Raw genomic sequence first — 13,531 nt, 5'->3', positions numbered from 1 at the left:
GTCTGCACCAAACCTCGGTGCGACGTCACCTGGCAATCTCAGTTTGTCTCATCTCGGGCTTTATTTTATTTAACCATGAATAAGTCAGTATTTACAGCTCTGCGTTGCCTCCTGAACAGCACAAATAATAATACAAAAACAGCAGGATGTTGCGTCAGCAGCATGTCTAATGCAAAAGGTGCAATTTTGTGTCTTTGTTGTCGCCATAGTATTAAATCTTAACATTACAATAGAATTTTAAACAAGTGTGAGTGAACTTATATGTGATAAAACAACATATGTGCATTGTAAACATCCTTGAATAATACAAAAAGAATAAAATACAGGAAATAAAAAGCAAGATGATGAAAAAGTCTTTACTAAGCTCTATTATTTATTAAGTTATACGTTTAGCTTATAGCATGTTGTATTTGTTATTCAGTTTACTTTTAGAAAATGAAGGATGAGTCAGCGCAACTCAAAATAATGAAGATTAAAAAAAGAAGCAGACCCAACCACAATAAGAAAAATCACACCATGGACCTGCATTCCCTGAAGGCCTTATAGTAAAAAAACAATGTGAATACTTGCCTGATTTAGTTTTCAAAGATCTGGACGTCTCTCAAGCAACCTTCAAATAGTTTTGTATCTGAGAGCTCAAAACTGCTGCTTAATGTTTTGTCTCCGCTCGCTCGGCTCAGTCTTGTTTCCTGTTCTGTGCGAGTGCTTCTGTACCGAAAGAAGCACCCGGTGATACATTACAGCTCTAAAACCACAAGAAATGGGAAGTCTCACTTTAAGTAACACTTCCCAGCATATTTTCAATATTCATACATTCTTTTTCTGGCACTCATCCCTGACAGGGAGTGGAGAGGGGAGCGCTGCAGGGCAGTGATTCATTTTGACAGCAAGACTAAAAATGCAACAACTTGTTGAATTAAAAAAAAAAAAAGGCAAAGAAAAGACATGTTGACATTAAAGCAGATAGAGTATTTATTTGTACTTACTTTAAGCAGATGTTAGGCACACAGGAAAACATATAAAACTGAATAAGACATGATGACATCATGACTGTAAAACCAGAGTAATTGGTACTATTTGTATTTGTATGTGTATTTAGTTGCAGCAGCTGAGTACTGCCTCCCCATATTTATACATGTGTCTGCTCTCTGCTGGATGTTCAGCTCAACTACACCCAACTGTGTGTTTTTGCAGACTTTAAGTCTGTTTTCATCAGAATAAAGTCTTTTTTTTGTACAAGTGGTGTCATTATTTTGAGTTCACTTTAGCTTCGGATTGAACACAAGTTGACATGTTTAATACTCACAATATAAGTAACGTATTGACTGTTCACTTGTCCAAATTAGAGGTTTCAAATCACTTCTTTGACTTTACTTTCCGAGTTAAGATTGTCTAAAAGTATGTTTGTTTGTTTTAAATTACAAATTATAGTTATAACAAAATGCCATTTCTTGAGGTAAAAATCTTGTTTATTTTCTTGCATGAAACCATTTTTTTTTAACACACAAAGATAGATTTTCTTGAGATGCCCAAAAGTCAGTGTTCTCCATGACCTATACTATAGTTAAACATCATTTTAAACAAGACATGTTTCACCTAAGCAGAGAGAAAACTAAAACATGCAACTCTCCGGGACCTATACTCAATTAAACAAATGAGCCCAAGTTGTAAGATTTAGTGAAATATAAGGGGCGAGGTTGCAAATCGAGGTGGAGAAATATGGTGGCCTTCCGGTAACTAAAAGGCTCTCGGTGTTGGATTTGTCCATTCCGGGCCACCATAGGAACATAGCAGAGCTCATTTTGAGGTAAAGAAAATATATGGGTGATTATACATTAAAGAAAACATTAAATATGGTGCTAACACATTTGGGGGCGTGTCTTTTCCGGTATTAGAGTGGAAACCAAACGTCTTACTTGTGTCATCTTATCTTCTTATCTTATGATGCTGAGTCATTTAAAAACATCATTCAGGTTCCTCAGTGTGTCAATATCTGACAATACCTTTACATCAATATACATATATACTTGGGGATTTAATTGTTACAAAGGTAGGAAGCCCCGCACGAGGCAGGGCATCAAAAAATTAGATTGAACTCATGTTGATCCTCTCCACGGAAATCTTTAGTAAAAGGCGAAAGATTTATGCGATCTGAAGAGAATCATGAGTGTTGAGTCACAGAAAGGAGTCGGTGGAGAGGTCATGTCCCAACATACCTTCTACAGTAACGGTGTCCGTGCGCCGATACAACGACACGTTTACGTCGTCTACCTCTAGGTGTGTTGGAAGACGAATTAGATTGAATTGAATCGTGTTTTCTGTATTTCTCTAAATCTAAGCGATTGACTTTATACAACTTTTAAAATATTGCGCGCGGGGCATGATGGGTAGCGTCGCGTAAATTCCGTTTATGTTACGTGTTACGTGTTTATGTTTCGTTACATATTACTTGGAGAGGTTTTGTTAGCCCGTCAACCAAGCAGAATTAAAAAAAATCTCAAACAAACTATTTATAAAGTTAACCGTGAAATTAAAAACATGGGAATGCCGTCAATCGGGAATAAGGGGAAACATCCGGGCACTCTGAACGCCCACAGGGAGTAAACGGCACAACAAGAGGATCACCGCCTGCTACTTCCGGCTTCGCGCAAGAAGCGTCCCGGTACAAAGAGTTGGTCGTATTTGTCGCGACCCTATAACATTATGTGAGGTCCCTTTTAGATTTCCCGTTAAAACTCAGTATTTGTTTTTTCACATTAAGAATTTTAGCCGTTAAAAATATAATATTTTACAATATTTACGTTTTTTATTTACAGTTTATTGTTTTCATACACTTCTCTTACTCTGAACAATGTGTATATTTTTACAATGTGTATTTTTCCCCCAAAGCCAAAATGGTTGGGAAGCACTGACTAACAGACTTTTATTTGTATAGCTTTGTGCTCCTAAATAAGTGTTTTGACTAACATGATCACACAGCAGCTCCTTTTGCTTAAGGACCTTTAGCAGGTCAATCCGCCTGTGGTTCTGTGTGCAACTTCCCTAAAATTACAATGTACAAGTCACGGGAATATATACAAAAATGTTATCCTTAAATCAAGGCTGAGCCTAGGGCTGTAGTTTTAGTATTGCTGAACAAAAGCAGTTGTCTTAAAGTATTATTATGGTTGTGAAATCAAAACTGAGTGTACCACGTTCTCCATCTCTTAAAATAAAAGAACCCCTTAAGGCTTACCCCGATTATCCTCATGATAACGATGACGCTGACATGCAATGAAGTCTTAACCTGCAAGCACGTAGCAGGCCTATAAATATCCTACACACACAGTGTTGCGGCACAGCAGAGTTTGGTTGACTTTTAGATGAGGTTTATTTGTGGTAATGCCACGCATTCTTTGTATTATCTGAAAAATTACAAAAGTGATAAGATAATATGGTTACCAGCATAATTCACCAATTCCATTTTTCATTATTACGGTACATAAAATATGTCACAATCAGAATATTAGAAGTACAACGGACAAATGGCAGTTTTGTGCAAAAACATCATCAATACCGTACGGATCCGAAAACACAGTTCTTCACATCAAACTGGCAGGCCGTCGTGTGTCCATGTAAAGGAACAGTAAAACAACAGAATGTGGGTTCCATGCAGTCTCAATGGCACTCTGAGCACATTAATGCAAGTTAATGTTATGTTCTTCATATTGTTATCAATATTAGAAAAATCAGAACTGTCGCTCTGTGGTAAATTTCTCCTTATCGTTTTTACATCTGGCTGATGTTAATGATAAATTACCCAGCAGCCATGGCGTTTTTTTTCCCGGGAGGCCAGAATTATGCTTAACAAACTGGTTTAAAAGAGGGCATCCTATCTTTGGCGCACACCGTGAAAAGTTCTCACCTTGGTCCGACTACATCCAAAAGGATTGATTGGTTTGACTTTATCTTTTGGTCATCTGTTCAAATATAAATATAAGTCAATAATCTAATAAAAAAAATAAGGCAGGTTTCATTTTTCTTTTTAAACCAAATATTTAGTTTCCTTCCCAGTGGGATTTGTCAGCCTATTGTGCATCTTTCACCATCCACAGAGCCACACGTTGTGTAGTGGTTCATATCCTTGCAGACGAGGCTGCGATTGTAAAACCGACCATTTAAAAAGTGTCTGTGTGCAGCTTCACGGCCGCTCATATGGCCTTGACATCGATAAGGTGGCCATGCTGGGCCCCTTGCCTCAGGGTCTTGATCCCTTGCAGTTTTCGGCCGTGAAGGGTGAAGCGAGACCAGGCGGCCAGCTGGAGCAGGGCACAGGTGATAGGCACGAACACCACCATGTAGAAGCAGCCCAGGCGGAGAGGCGGGGTCCCTGAGCCAGAGGCCGCGTCAGGCACAGAAACCAGAGAGTCCCTCACGGGTTCCCTCTCGAAAATATCATAACCTGGGGACGAGAAATAAGAAGTTCCGTCAGAGTACGCAAAAATACAGATGAAGCAGTTCACACACTGAACTCCTTTATCAAAACGGATCGTCCCCTCCCTGAAATACGATTAGAGTCTAGTGTTTTGTAACAAGGAAGTCCTGCTTGAAGAATCTGGTAAGAATCCAGCAACTAAAGACGACCCTTAAACTAACACAAGCTAAATAAGCAAATAGAGCGGTGCAGGTACGAGTCTGCATATTTGTGTTTTTGTTAGATGTCTGGAATAAAGTCTGTGGTTAACACGAGCTTAAGAGAGTTTCACGTTTTTGTACTACCAACAAAAAATACCACACTCTGGAGTTTTTAAGCTTTTATGAGTCTCTTAAAAAGGCAGTAGCTGCATACTTATAGGATGTCAGGGACATTAAACGCCATCACGCTCAAAACTAATCCGCCTTTATCTTATGAATTTGCGTTTGCCACAGAGTTTACTTCCTGCAATAAACTAAAATCTAATGGAAAGATACCATTGGCTTTTTGTCGAGAGGACCAGGATGATGCTAACTTCCTGGTTGACCTACAAAAAGACATCATCCCTGTTGCACTGTGTTGGTTTTGGGTGGCTGGCTAAGATATTAAAAGGTAACACCAGAAACTCCCACTACATTATATGTGATGTGCATAATTGACACACAATCGTTTTATTTCCCTGAGAGTTCCCTTGCTGAGAGTTTGATGTGAAAACCAATGACGCTCTCATGTCTGTACTCTAAAACACAAAGTTACAGGCAGTTGGCTGCGCTAATAATAAACTTATCATAAAACCACATGAATGCAGAGACCTGCAGCCGCATTTGAAACAAGGTCATCTGGCACACTTCCTAGTGGGGACTCAATCTGAGCGTCTGTACCTGTGTAAACACACAGCAGCCAGGTGCCGATGATCGGGGCGAATGTCTGGCCCGGTTTGGTCAACAAGGCGACCATCCCGAAGAGGAGAGCCGAGGTGGCCTGCTGACGCCGATTGACCACGTAGTCCTCGTCCACCAGATCGGAAATAACCAGCTTCAGCAGCTTGCACGTGCCCTCCGTAAACACCCGGTTACTAGGAGGAAGAGAACTCTCCGGTTACGCTCTCGCAACGTCAAAGAAATATTCATTTAAAAAGACGTTTGTCAAGAGTAGATTGCTATGTTCTACTTGAGTGTATTCATCATTCGTAATGTCTCTATTTGTTGAGAGCAGCCGCTAAGGAGGGGCATGGTTACGCGCTTAAAACCACAATATAATGTGTGAAATACACTAACAACTTTATCACCTGTGGCTCATGTGGTTTTGTATCGGCTCAGCCTGAAAGTTTGATAGAAGAATTTAAACTACCATGACTGTGACCAATATAGGACTAAACCAGAGGGAATATAAAACATTAATAATGGAATGAAATGAACAAGTGCTCAACGTCTTCTCTGATTATTCAATATATCTTTGCTCATTATTGACATAATCAGTCATAGTCTAAATGTACTACTCTGTAATTTTTTATTTTAAGTATTTTTTTAGGGTAATTTTTCCCTTATTCTCATCCAGGGTCAACAGATGTAAAGTGTTGAGTTTGTTTGTTCAGATTTAAAACTATTTGGGGCACCTGCTCATTCTGAGTGAAAGAAGCTCAAACTGGAGCAACGTTTTTTTTGTCTTTGGGGACAAAAGTTCCTGTTGCAACAAAAAGTAAACACAATATTTGTCTTAAACATGCAACAAATGTTGAGTTAACCTTGGAAAACAGGCTGCAACAGAAAGAAGAAGAAAAAATAGTCCTTAATAGAAGGATACGTGTTGCTGTGTGTTCAGCTTAGAAAAAACAACATAAAAAAAAACAAGCAAACAAAAGTATAAGCTGTCGCACATCAGATCCCTGATGCTCGTGCTGATGTGTGTGCGTGGCCATACCTAGCGATGAAGATGCACAGCAGATAAATGTGGTCAGCCCCTGCCAGCAGCATAGCCACACTAAGTCCCAGTTTGAGCATAAATAGCCAGCGGATAACCTGGTAAACCCCGTAACGCTGGCACAGTGTCAGGAAATACAAGTTGTTCAGGTGGGGGGCAATGTATGAGATGCCTGCGTGGGAGCAGAAGCAGAACTGAATTAAAACAAAAGACTAAATCAATAGAAAAGCAGAGCAATTGTAAACAAAAAGACATGTAGCAAATAATATAGAAATATAAATATGTCTGAGCCACAATTAACCAGTTGTTCCTAACAATTCAGGAGATATATTTTAGAATAACACATCACTGGTTATCACCACTCATATTCATCTCATTATTGGCAACTCAAATGTGCTTCTAATATTTAAAAATAAAAAGCATGCGTGTCACTAGCTTGCATGCTGCCAGTAATGGTAAACTTTTAAACTGTGTTTTCCCATTCCAACCCAGTTTAAAAATATCTAAATAAAAAAAATGAATCAGTCAATTTCAACATCATTTGTAATTTCCTTCAGTGTTTGTCAAGATCCCTCTATGATAATCACTGCAGTCTCTGGCACTACCAAACACGTTCCGAGAAGACTTGAATACGAGCCACTTCCTGTCTCTTACCGAGTAAGATTGAACCTGTGGAGGCAGCAATGTTGTCAGACAGGAGATGTTCCAGGAAAAGAGGAAAGAAGTTGCTGTTAAAATGGCAGTGAAACACCTGCAGGGGGAGCAGAGACAACATGAGTTTGTAACAGACTAGACCAAGTCATAAAACACTGAGTGAACATCCACAAAACATTGTTTTCCCTCCAATGAGAAGTGAACGGATCCAAAACTTAAGAAATATGACGAATAGAGAGAATTTGGTCCCACTTTATCTCTGCTAGCATTCATAGCACATCCAATGTGATTAATATTCGTACCTGAATGAGGTTCATCGACACAAACCACATGAAGTTCCTGTGTTTGGAGAGCTGCTTGAGGTACTGTCCGATGGTGACGGGGTTCTCTGTGTGGGTAAGTGGAGCATGGCCAACATTCAGCCTGCGATACAGCGAAAGGAAAATGAGAGAGGAGTGAGATGGAGAGGAAAAAACACACAACCACACTGACCAAAAACATGTCACCCCGAAGTCAACGAAAAAGACCCTTACTCTTTGAGAGCCTGCGCCTCATCCTGTCTCACACGGACTTCCTTTTGGAAACGATGGCGAAGCGTACGGGACACTAAGAAAAAGCCCACGATGGAAAAAGCCGCGAGGGCCACGCAGAAGACACGGAAGGAGTAGAAATCCTCCTTGTCCCAGAAGGAGTAGGACAGGAACACGGAGAGGGAGCCCAAAGCGCTGAACACGGAGCAGTGGAAATTCAGGCGCGTGCGATCGCTGGCGGACACGGCGAGGTCCGCCAGCAGGGCGCTGTGGTGGAGGTCCACCATCGAGAGGAAACCGTCGTACAGGCACAGGCACAGCAGGAACTGCAGCCACGGTCGGGCCCACGCCACCCAGAAGCCCAGGAAGGACAGAGCGAAGAGAGGGCCATTTGTGGAGAGGGCCTTCACGCGCTTCAGCACCACCTCTGGAGTTGTGATCTGAGAGCCTGACCTTGGTGGGAAAAAAATACAAAACAAACAGGAATTAGACATAAATACAACTTTTGTGAGAGCTAAGAAATTAATCTGGTGCAACGAGACAAGACCAACAGGTTTATTAATGTTTGTTTGGGTGTTCCTTTAACATGGCGGGTGTTCTACTATGCAAATACAGAATCGGCAAACACCGCGAACACAATCAAATATACCAAAAACCCATCATAAAAAAGGAAAAATAAATACAAGGGTGAATACTTCAAGTCCCTCGCTGTACAATCAGGTTAGGCGTTGCAGATCTTACAAACTTGCATCAAAGAATTATGTGATCAACTTTGTTCTGTCAACAGTGCAGAGTCACAGATGGCTTAATCAAAATGAAACGCAAACACAGATGGCAGGTTTATGTTTGACAGTTCTGGCTCTGACGAGGTGTTTACTCAGCCTTGTGAGCATTGCATCATTACTGCAGCTGATGAAAGAGTTTACGCTGAGACATTTGCGTGTGCACGGGAGTATATATATATATATATATATATATCATGGCTTTGGGGCCAATGTGTGTGGGAACCAAAGCAGTAGAAATATGAAGGCTAACTTGAAATCCAGGAGGGACTGGAGGATGTCAGAATCGGTAGCATTCATGCTGATTGTGTGGATCGATGTTGTGCTGAACTCTTTGTTATTGCGGCATGTTTACAAAGAAAAAGAGGATGTGTAACTAAAAAGAAAAACACCCTTAGAACCAACTTATCATATCCGGAGATATGCTAAAACAGATTATTGTATCCTCTCACTGTAATAAAAAACAAATTATCTTCAGCTTGACAAAAAAAACCTGCTTCTTTGCTGACAGCAAAGAGGCAATTTGCTAAAACATAAAACCTTCGCAGCTCATCATGGCTTCTTAGTCACGTTGTCTGTTTGAGTCACGTCCATGTTCAACAGGTCTTATTTAAAAAACAGTTGGAGGCAGTTGATTTTATGCAATGTCTGATATGAAATATTATTTACCGCAGTGATTTGTCTGAGAAAAAAAAGGTGGAAGATGGCTGAGGAATGGAGACACTTACTGGGGAGAGTTGAGGAAGGAGCGGTCGCTCAGCCAGCCGAAGAGAGGGTCGTTCACACTGTTCCAGATCAGGAACACCGCCTGTGGCGCAGCAGAGAGGGGAGAACAGAACAGAACAGGACAATAAGAACAGAACATCAACTATTAGAGGAGGATTGTTTATTGAGAAGCTAGAACATGATTTCGAGCTTCTAAGAAGAACAAGAAGGTTTAAATCATTGTGATACTTATGTACAAGATTACTTTAATGTCCATTTCAATACCACAGTTATCACCAGGCAATTTCTTTTCTGTTTTATATAAAGTAGGGTTGGGCAATACAATAGCGACGTATTGTTTTATTGTCAGATTATGTATGTCTGGGAATTTCCTCCTCCAATTGTTTAGGAAACATTAGTGAATGCCATGCAATTAAAAGTGATACACTTCAATTATCAAGACTCAGCCACATCAACAAAATACAAAAAGACATCACGACCCATAGTCTTCCATACCTAAACAGACATTATATATTTTGCATAACAGAGCTAGAAGAAGATCCTCTGGTTACCGTGAAGCTTATATTTTTCCCTGTCGTGCCCAGTCTCTGCAACCCACATGGTTTTAAAGACAGAAAACTGGGGCAGAACATTGCAGCAACCTACCAAACTGGTTAACAATACTCACACAACCTGAAAAACCACCACCGCCACACGGCAACGCCGCGGCCGTGACATTTCAAGCCTGTACTACAAACAAAAAAGGTCTCTTGTCGCTCACCTCTCCCACCCAGAAGGAGACTTTATCAATCTTGTAGATGGACACGAACGTCTCCACGTAGTAGAGGAGGAACACATTGTGGAGGATGGAGATAAATAGGGCCAAAGAGCCGTAGAGCACTGCGGTGGAGACGACGCTTTGCCAGCAGCCCCAGGTGCTCCTGCCCATACTTCTCTTCTCAATCTCGCTGCGCCGTCGTTCCTCTGTGCCAAGCTGCAGTCATCTCACGGCCTGGCCGACCCAGGGTCACCACCTCATGGTAGCCTGCAGGAACACAGTGCAAGTGGGTAAATCAAGAGTTATTGTTCAGCTCACCCGGTGATATGAACGTGTCTCCGTCTCTGCAGAAGTTTGAGCGGAGCCAGAGGGAGCTATTTTCCACAGCAGTGGTTCAGTAAGTAGTCATTACAGTTAGTTGGGCTGCAGGCTTCTGTTCCCGTCTCCTCTGGTCCACGCCCAGCTGTGGTGTGTGTGTGTGTGTGTGTGTGTGTAAAACTACACTTTGACCACTCCCCTGACACTTGGCCTCACAGAAGGTCTTCTTCACAGGGACACGACAAAAAGGAAAGTCACATGATCCTCAGTTGGTCAATCTTTTCAAGCAAGGCTTTTTATTCTCCTGCAGTGCAATCTATTCACAGCTGACTCCCACAAGCTCAGACTTGATCTACAAAACATCCTCTCACATCTTCAGCGGGGGGTTGAAGCCACAGAATAGCTCACAATAACTGTGTCTCAAGGCGATGCAACTCTTTCCGTGGGAGTCAACTACAATGGAGCGCCACAATGGAGGATCTCAGATAGCAAACGTGGCTAAATCAACCTCCTCCTTTGTGGCGCAATAAAAAGCTTTACAACCTTGTTCCCGTCAGGTCTGAAGCAGCGAAGCAGGAAGACTCTATATCGCATCTTTAAACACATATCTTTCTAAAAATCAGAAGCGGTCGACTTGGTAAAGAGCGGAACGTGGATCTACAAATATCCAATTCATGACCTCTCAGCCACAGTTGATTCAGGGGCCGTCTACACATGCAGAGAGGTTTCTTGGCAGCGACTCTGAAGAAAACCTGTCGCATTCACTCGAATAGCCGACAGATATGATGACTGGTGACACCTGATCTCAAGATGGACCGGCAGAACATGACAAAAGGGGGCATCTATCATCCCACTAACTCAACACATTAGAAATGTGGTCAATACTATAGATTATAGAAGATGGAGGCAACAATCCAGCTCAAAACCTTCTCTGAATCTGAAAGGCACAACATGGAAACCTCACCAGTGTTAGTTAGTTAGTTAGTTAGTTAGCATGGGCTTTAAACTGCTAACATGCATGCAAGCGTTTGCATTTTATCTTCCTCATCCAGCTTCTAAAACCCTGTCATTGCTATACTATGTGACGGAGAAAACATTGGGAACACAACGACCCCTTTCACAGAAAGAAAGAAAGAAAGAAAGAAAGAAAGAAAGTATTTGACAAGAAATCTGGCTCCATTCGCAGTCTTTTTTATGTGTGTGCGCATTGATTGGATATTGAAAGTATTAGTCAGGATTTAGTAGGTTCAACGCAGAGAAAGGAGGAAAATCTGCGTCACCTGCTTATTCAAATCTATGGAAATACTGTGATTATCTTCTACCGTGTGGGGGTTACTTTGTCTCTAAAATACATAACCTTCATACATACAAATAAGTGGTGTATTTTAATTAAAAGTGTTCCTGATAAGACTGAAACTATTGATCTGGATTTAGTAGCTTCAAAGCAGAATCTGAATTGTTTATTTGCCAAGGACGTATACAAGGAATTTAACGAGGTGAAAGATGCATAACAATAAACATAGACATAGAATAAAACCATAGAAATAATTGAAAAAAAAACAATAAACAATAATGCAATAATCAAGACATTTAAAGATGAATAAATAAAAGCAGAGAAAGGGAGGGAAATCTGCTTCACCTGCTTATTAAATGTATATGAAACACTCAGATATGACCTGTCTCTAAAGTAAATACACATCATACATTATAATAAGTGGTGTATTGATCCATTCGTGTATTGTGTGTATCTACATTTATAATATGTGTTTTCCTAAATAAGACTGAATATCCCCCTGAAACTAATCAGCATGGCAAAACACGATTTGATGTCAACCAGCGGTCTTAAATAAACGATTTAAAAACAAGAGTAACGTTAAAATCATTGATCCACTGGCTAGTTATTTGGTTTGGTCTCCAGCTAGCTAGCTAATAAATACACTTGGATGAACGTCACCGTCACTTTCTGGACCATTAAAGCTTCAAACTAACATCTCACGTGTTGTGTAGTCGGCTGCTTGAATGTAGATATAACATAGAAAGATTTAAATGTCACGTACCGTTAAAAAGATGTCGATCAAACCAAATAAAACAGTCTTTTATGTCTCGGTGGTGACGCGTTGGCTTGTCGGTTTGTTCGCCGGAAGAAGACCGGTGTTACGGTTTAACACGCCACCGTGTTAACTGGAGACTTATGGCCGAACGACCTGTTGTATTTGTGCTTATGACAGCTTTAGAAAATAGGAAGATAAGATGTTTTGTTATTATTTCGTGAATGCCGCGTTGTTTATTATTTTTATGATATATACGATGTATATGAGAGGATTTGACGTTGTATTAAATAATTAAACAATGACGGCATTCACGAGGGCAGCTACGGATCCTCGTCCTATTTCCAACAGTCGCCAGTTAGCAGGGTCGCTTGTTCAACCGTAACACCGGCACGGTGGTTACGGGCAGACCCGACGTCATGACACCCACAGCCGGTTACTCGCAGCCGTGACGACTCCGTACTGGGTTTCTTTTTTTAGGTGAACAGGTTTCATGAAGGTACAGCGCCACCCAGTGGCCAGTGTTACCAGAACCAGTTCACTCAGTCTGTCCAGTGTGTTGTAGAGCAGGTCAAACAGGAAGATATTTTTCTATTACTCTTTTGTGCTACTTTAAAATTAGATTAAATAGATGAGCCTACATTGCACAAATGCAGAAAAACAGAGGGTAAAAAAAATAGATATTTAAATGTTGGCTAATTTTTAACGCATGTCTTCTAATTGAAACAGAGTGTTTCTATGCCGCGATACTGTGGTTTATTTTTGGTAAATACATATTAAAAAAAATAAATAAAACGAAAGCAAAATGAAATAAATAGGCTATACAACTAAAATAAGGATATAAGTAAACTAAAAAACATAAACATGTCAAGGCACGAGGTGGGATGTTATTTATAGCAGAAAATGTAATACTACATGTTAACAACACCAATATAAAATATAATATTATTGATCAAGTCATATGTCTCAGGGTTTGTCTGTATTGATATAGTAAAATAAAATACTTTTGATCCTCATACTTTTGTACTTTTAGTTAATTCAAATGTTTAATGCTTACTTGTAGCGGCGTATTTCTACAACATGATACTGTGGTACTGTGGTTTAGACATACAACACATTGGTAATACAAATAAATAAATAATAATAATCATTATTATTATTATTAAAGCACAAAGAAAATAAATGCAATATACATATTGCAAGTACATTTCTTATGCAAAGTCTGTTGTTCTGATTTGAGGTTTAAATCAGTCAAGGAAAGGACAGTTTTCTTGAGACTTAAATACAAATACAGTGGGCTCTACTTCAGGTGTTGTTCATTTCAGATATCACTGCATTTTCGG

General features: G+C 40.3%; 1 protein-coding gene across 2 annotated transcripts; it reads right to left on the bottom strand.

Moving 5' to 3' along the window:
• Nucleotides 1-3,356: 3,356 nt before the first annotated feature.
• Nucleotides 3,357-12,260, bottom strand: mfsd13a (major facilitator superfamily domain containing 13A). 2 transcript variants are annotated; one of them, XM_079214435.1, is made up of 9 exons: nt 12,198-12,260; nt 9,826-10,089; nt 9,068-9,147; nt 7,561-8,010; nt 7,330-7,450; nt 7,028-7,124; nt 6,374-6,545; nt 5,335-5,528; nt 3,357-4,441 (listed from the first exon to the last, which is right to left on the bottom strand). In XM_079214435.1, exons 2-9 carry the CDS (start codon nt 9,991-9,993, stop codon nt 4,191-4,193), a joined length of 1,533 nt encoding a protein of 510 aa, XP_079070561.1. In that variant the 5' UTR covers nt 9,994-10,089; nt 12,198-12,260; the 3' UTR covers nt 3,357-4,190. The 2 variants fall into 2 exon arrangements, with proteins under 2 accessions (XP_079070561.1, XP_079070560.1); XM_079214434.1 differs by lacking the exon at nt 12,198-12,260 and adding an exon at nt 10,235-10,266.
• Between the last annotated feature and the right edge of the window lie 1,271 nt (nt 12,261-13,531).

The sequence above is a fragment of the Taurulus bubalis genome (genome assembly GCF_910589615.1).
Source record: "Taurulus bubalis genome assembly, chromosome: 2".
In the NCBI taxonomy this organism is placed as follows: domain Eukaryota; kingdom Metazoa; phylum Chordata; class Actinopteri; order Perciformes; family Cottidae; genus Taurulus; species Taurulus bubalis.
Note: the sequence above shows the minus strand (reverse complement) of the source record. Positions and strands in the feature narration are given on the sequence as shown.

What these genes read in the sequence shown, in the direction of transcription:
- mfsd13a (XM_079214435.1), bottom strand. Translation starts at nt 9,993, where the DNA reads ATGGGCAGGAGCACCTGGGGCTGCTGGCAAAGCGTCGTCTCCACCGCA. An exon ending in TCCTTCCTCAACTCTCCCCA is followed by an intron (nt 8,011 to 9,067) that starts GTAAGTGTCTCC and finishes TTTCCCACCAAG; the next exon opens with GTCAGGCTCTCAGATCACAA. An exon ending in CTGTGCATCTTCATCGCTAG is followed by an intron (nt 5,529 to 6,373) that starts GTATGGCCACGC and finishes TCTTCCTCCTAG; the next exon opens with TAACCGGGTGTTTACGGAGG.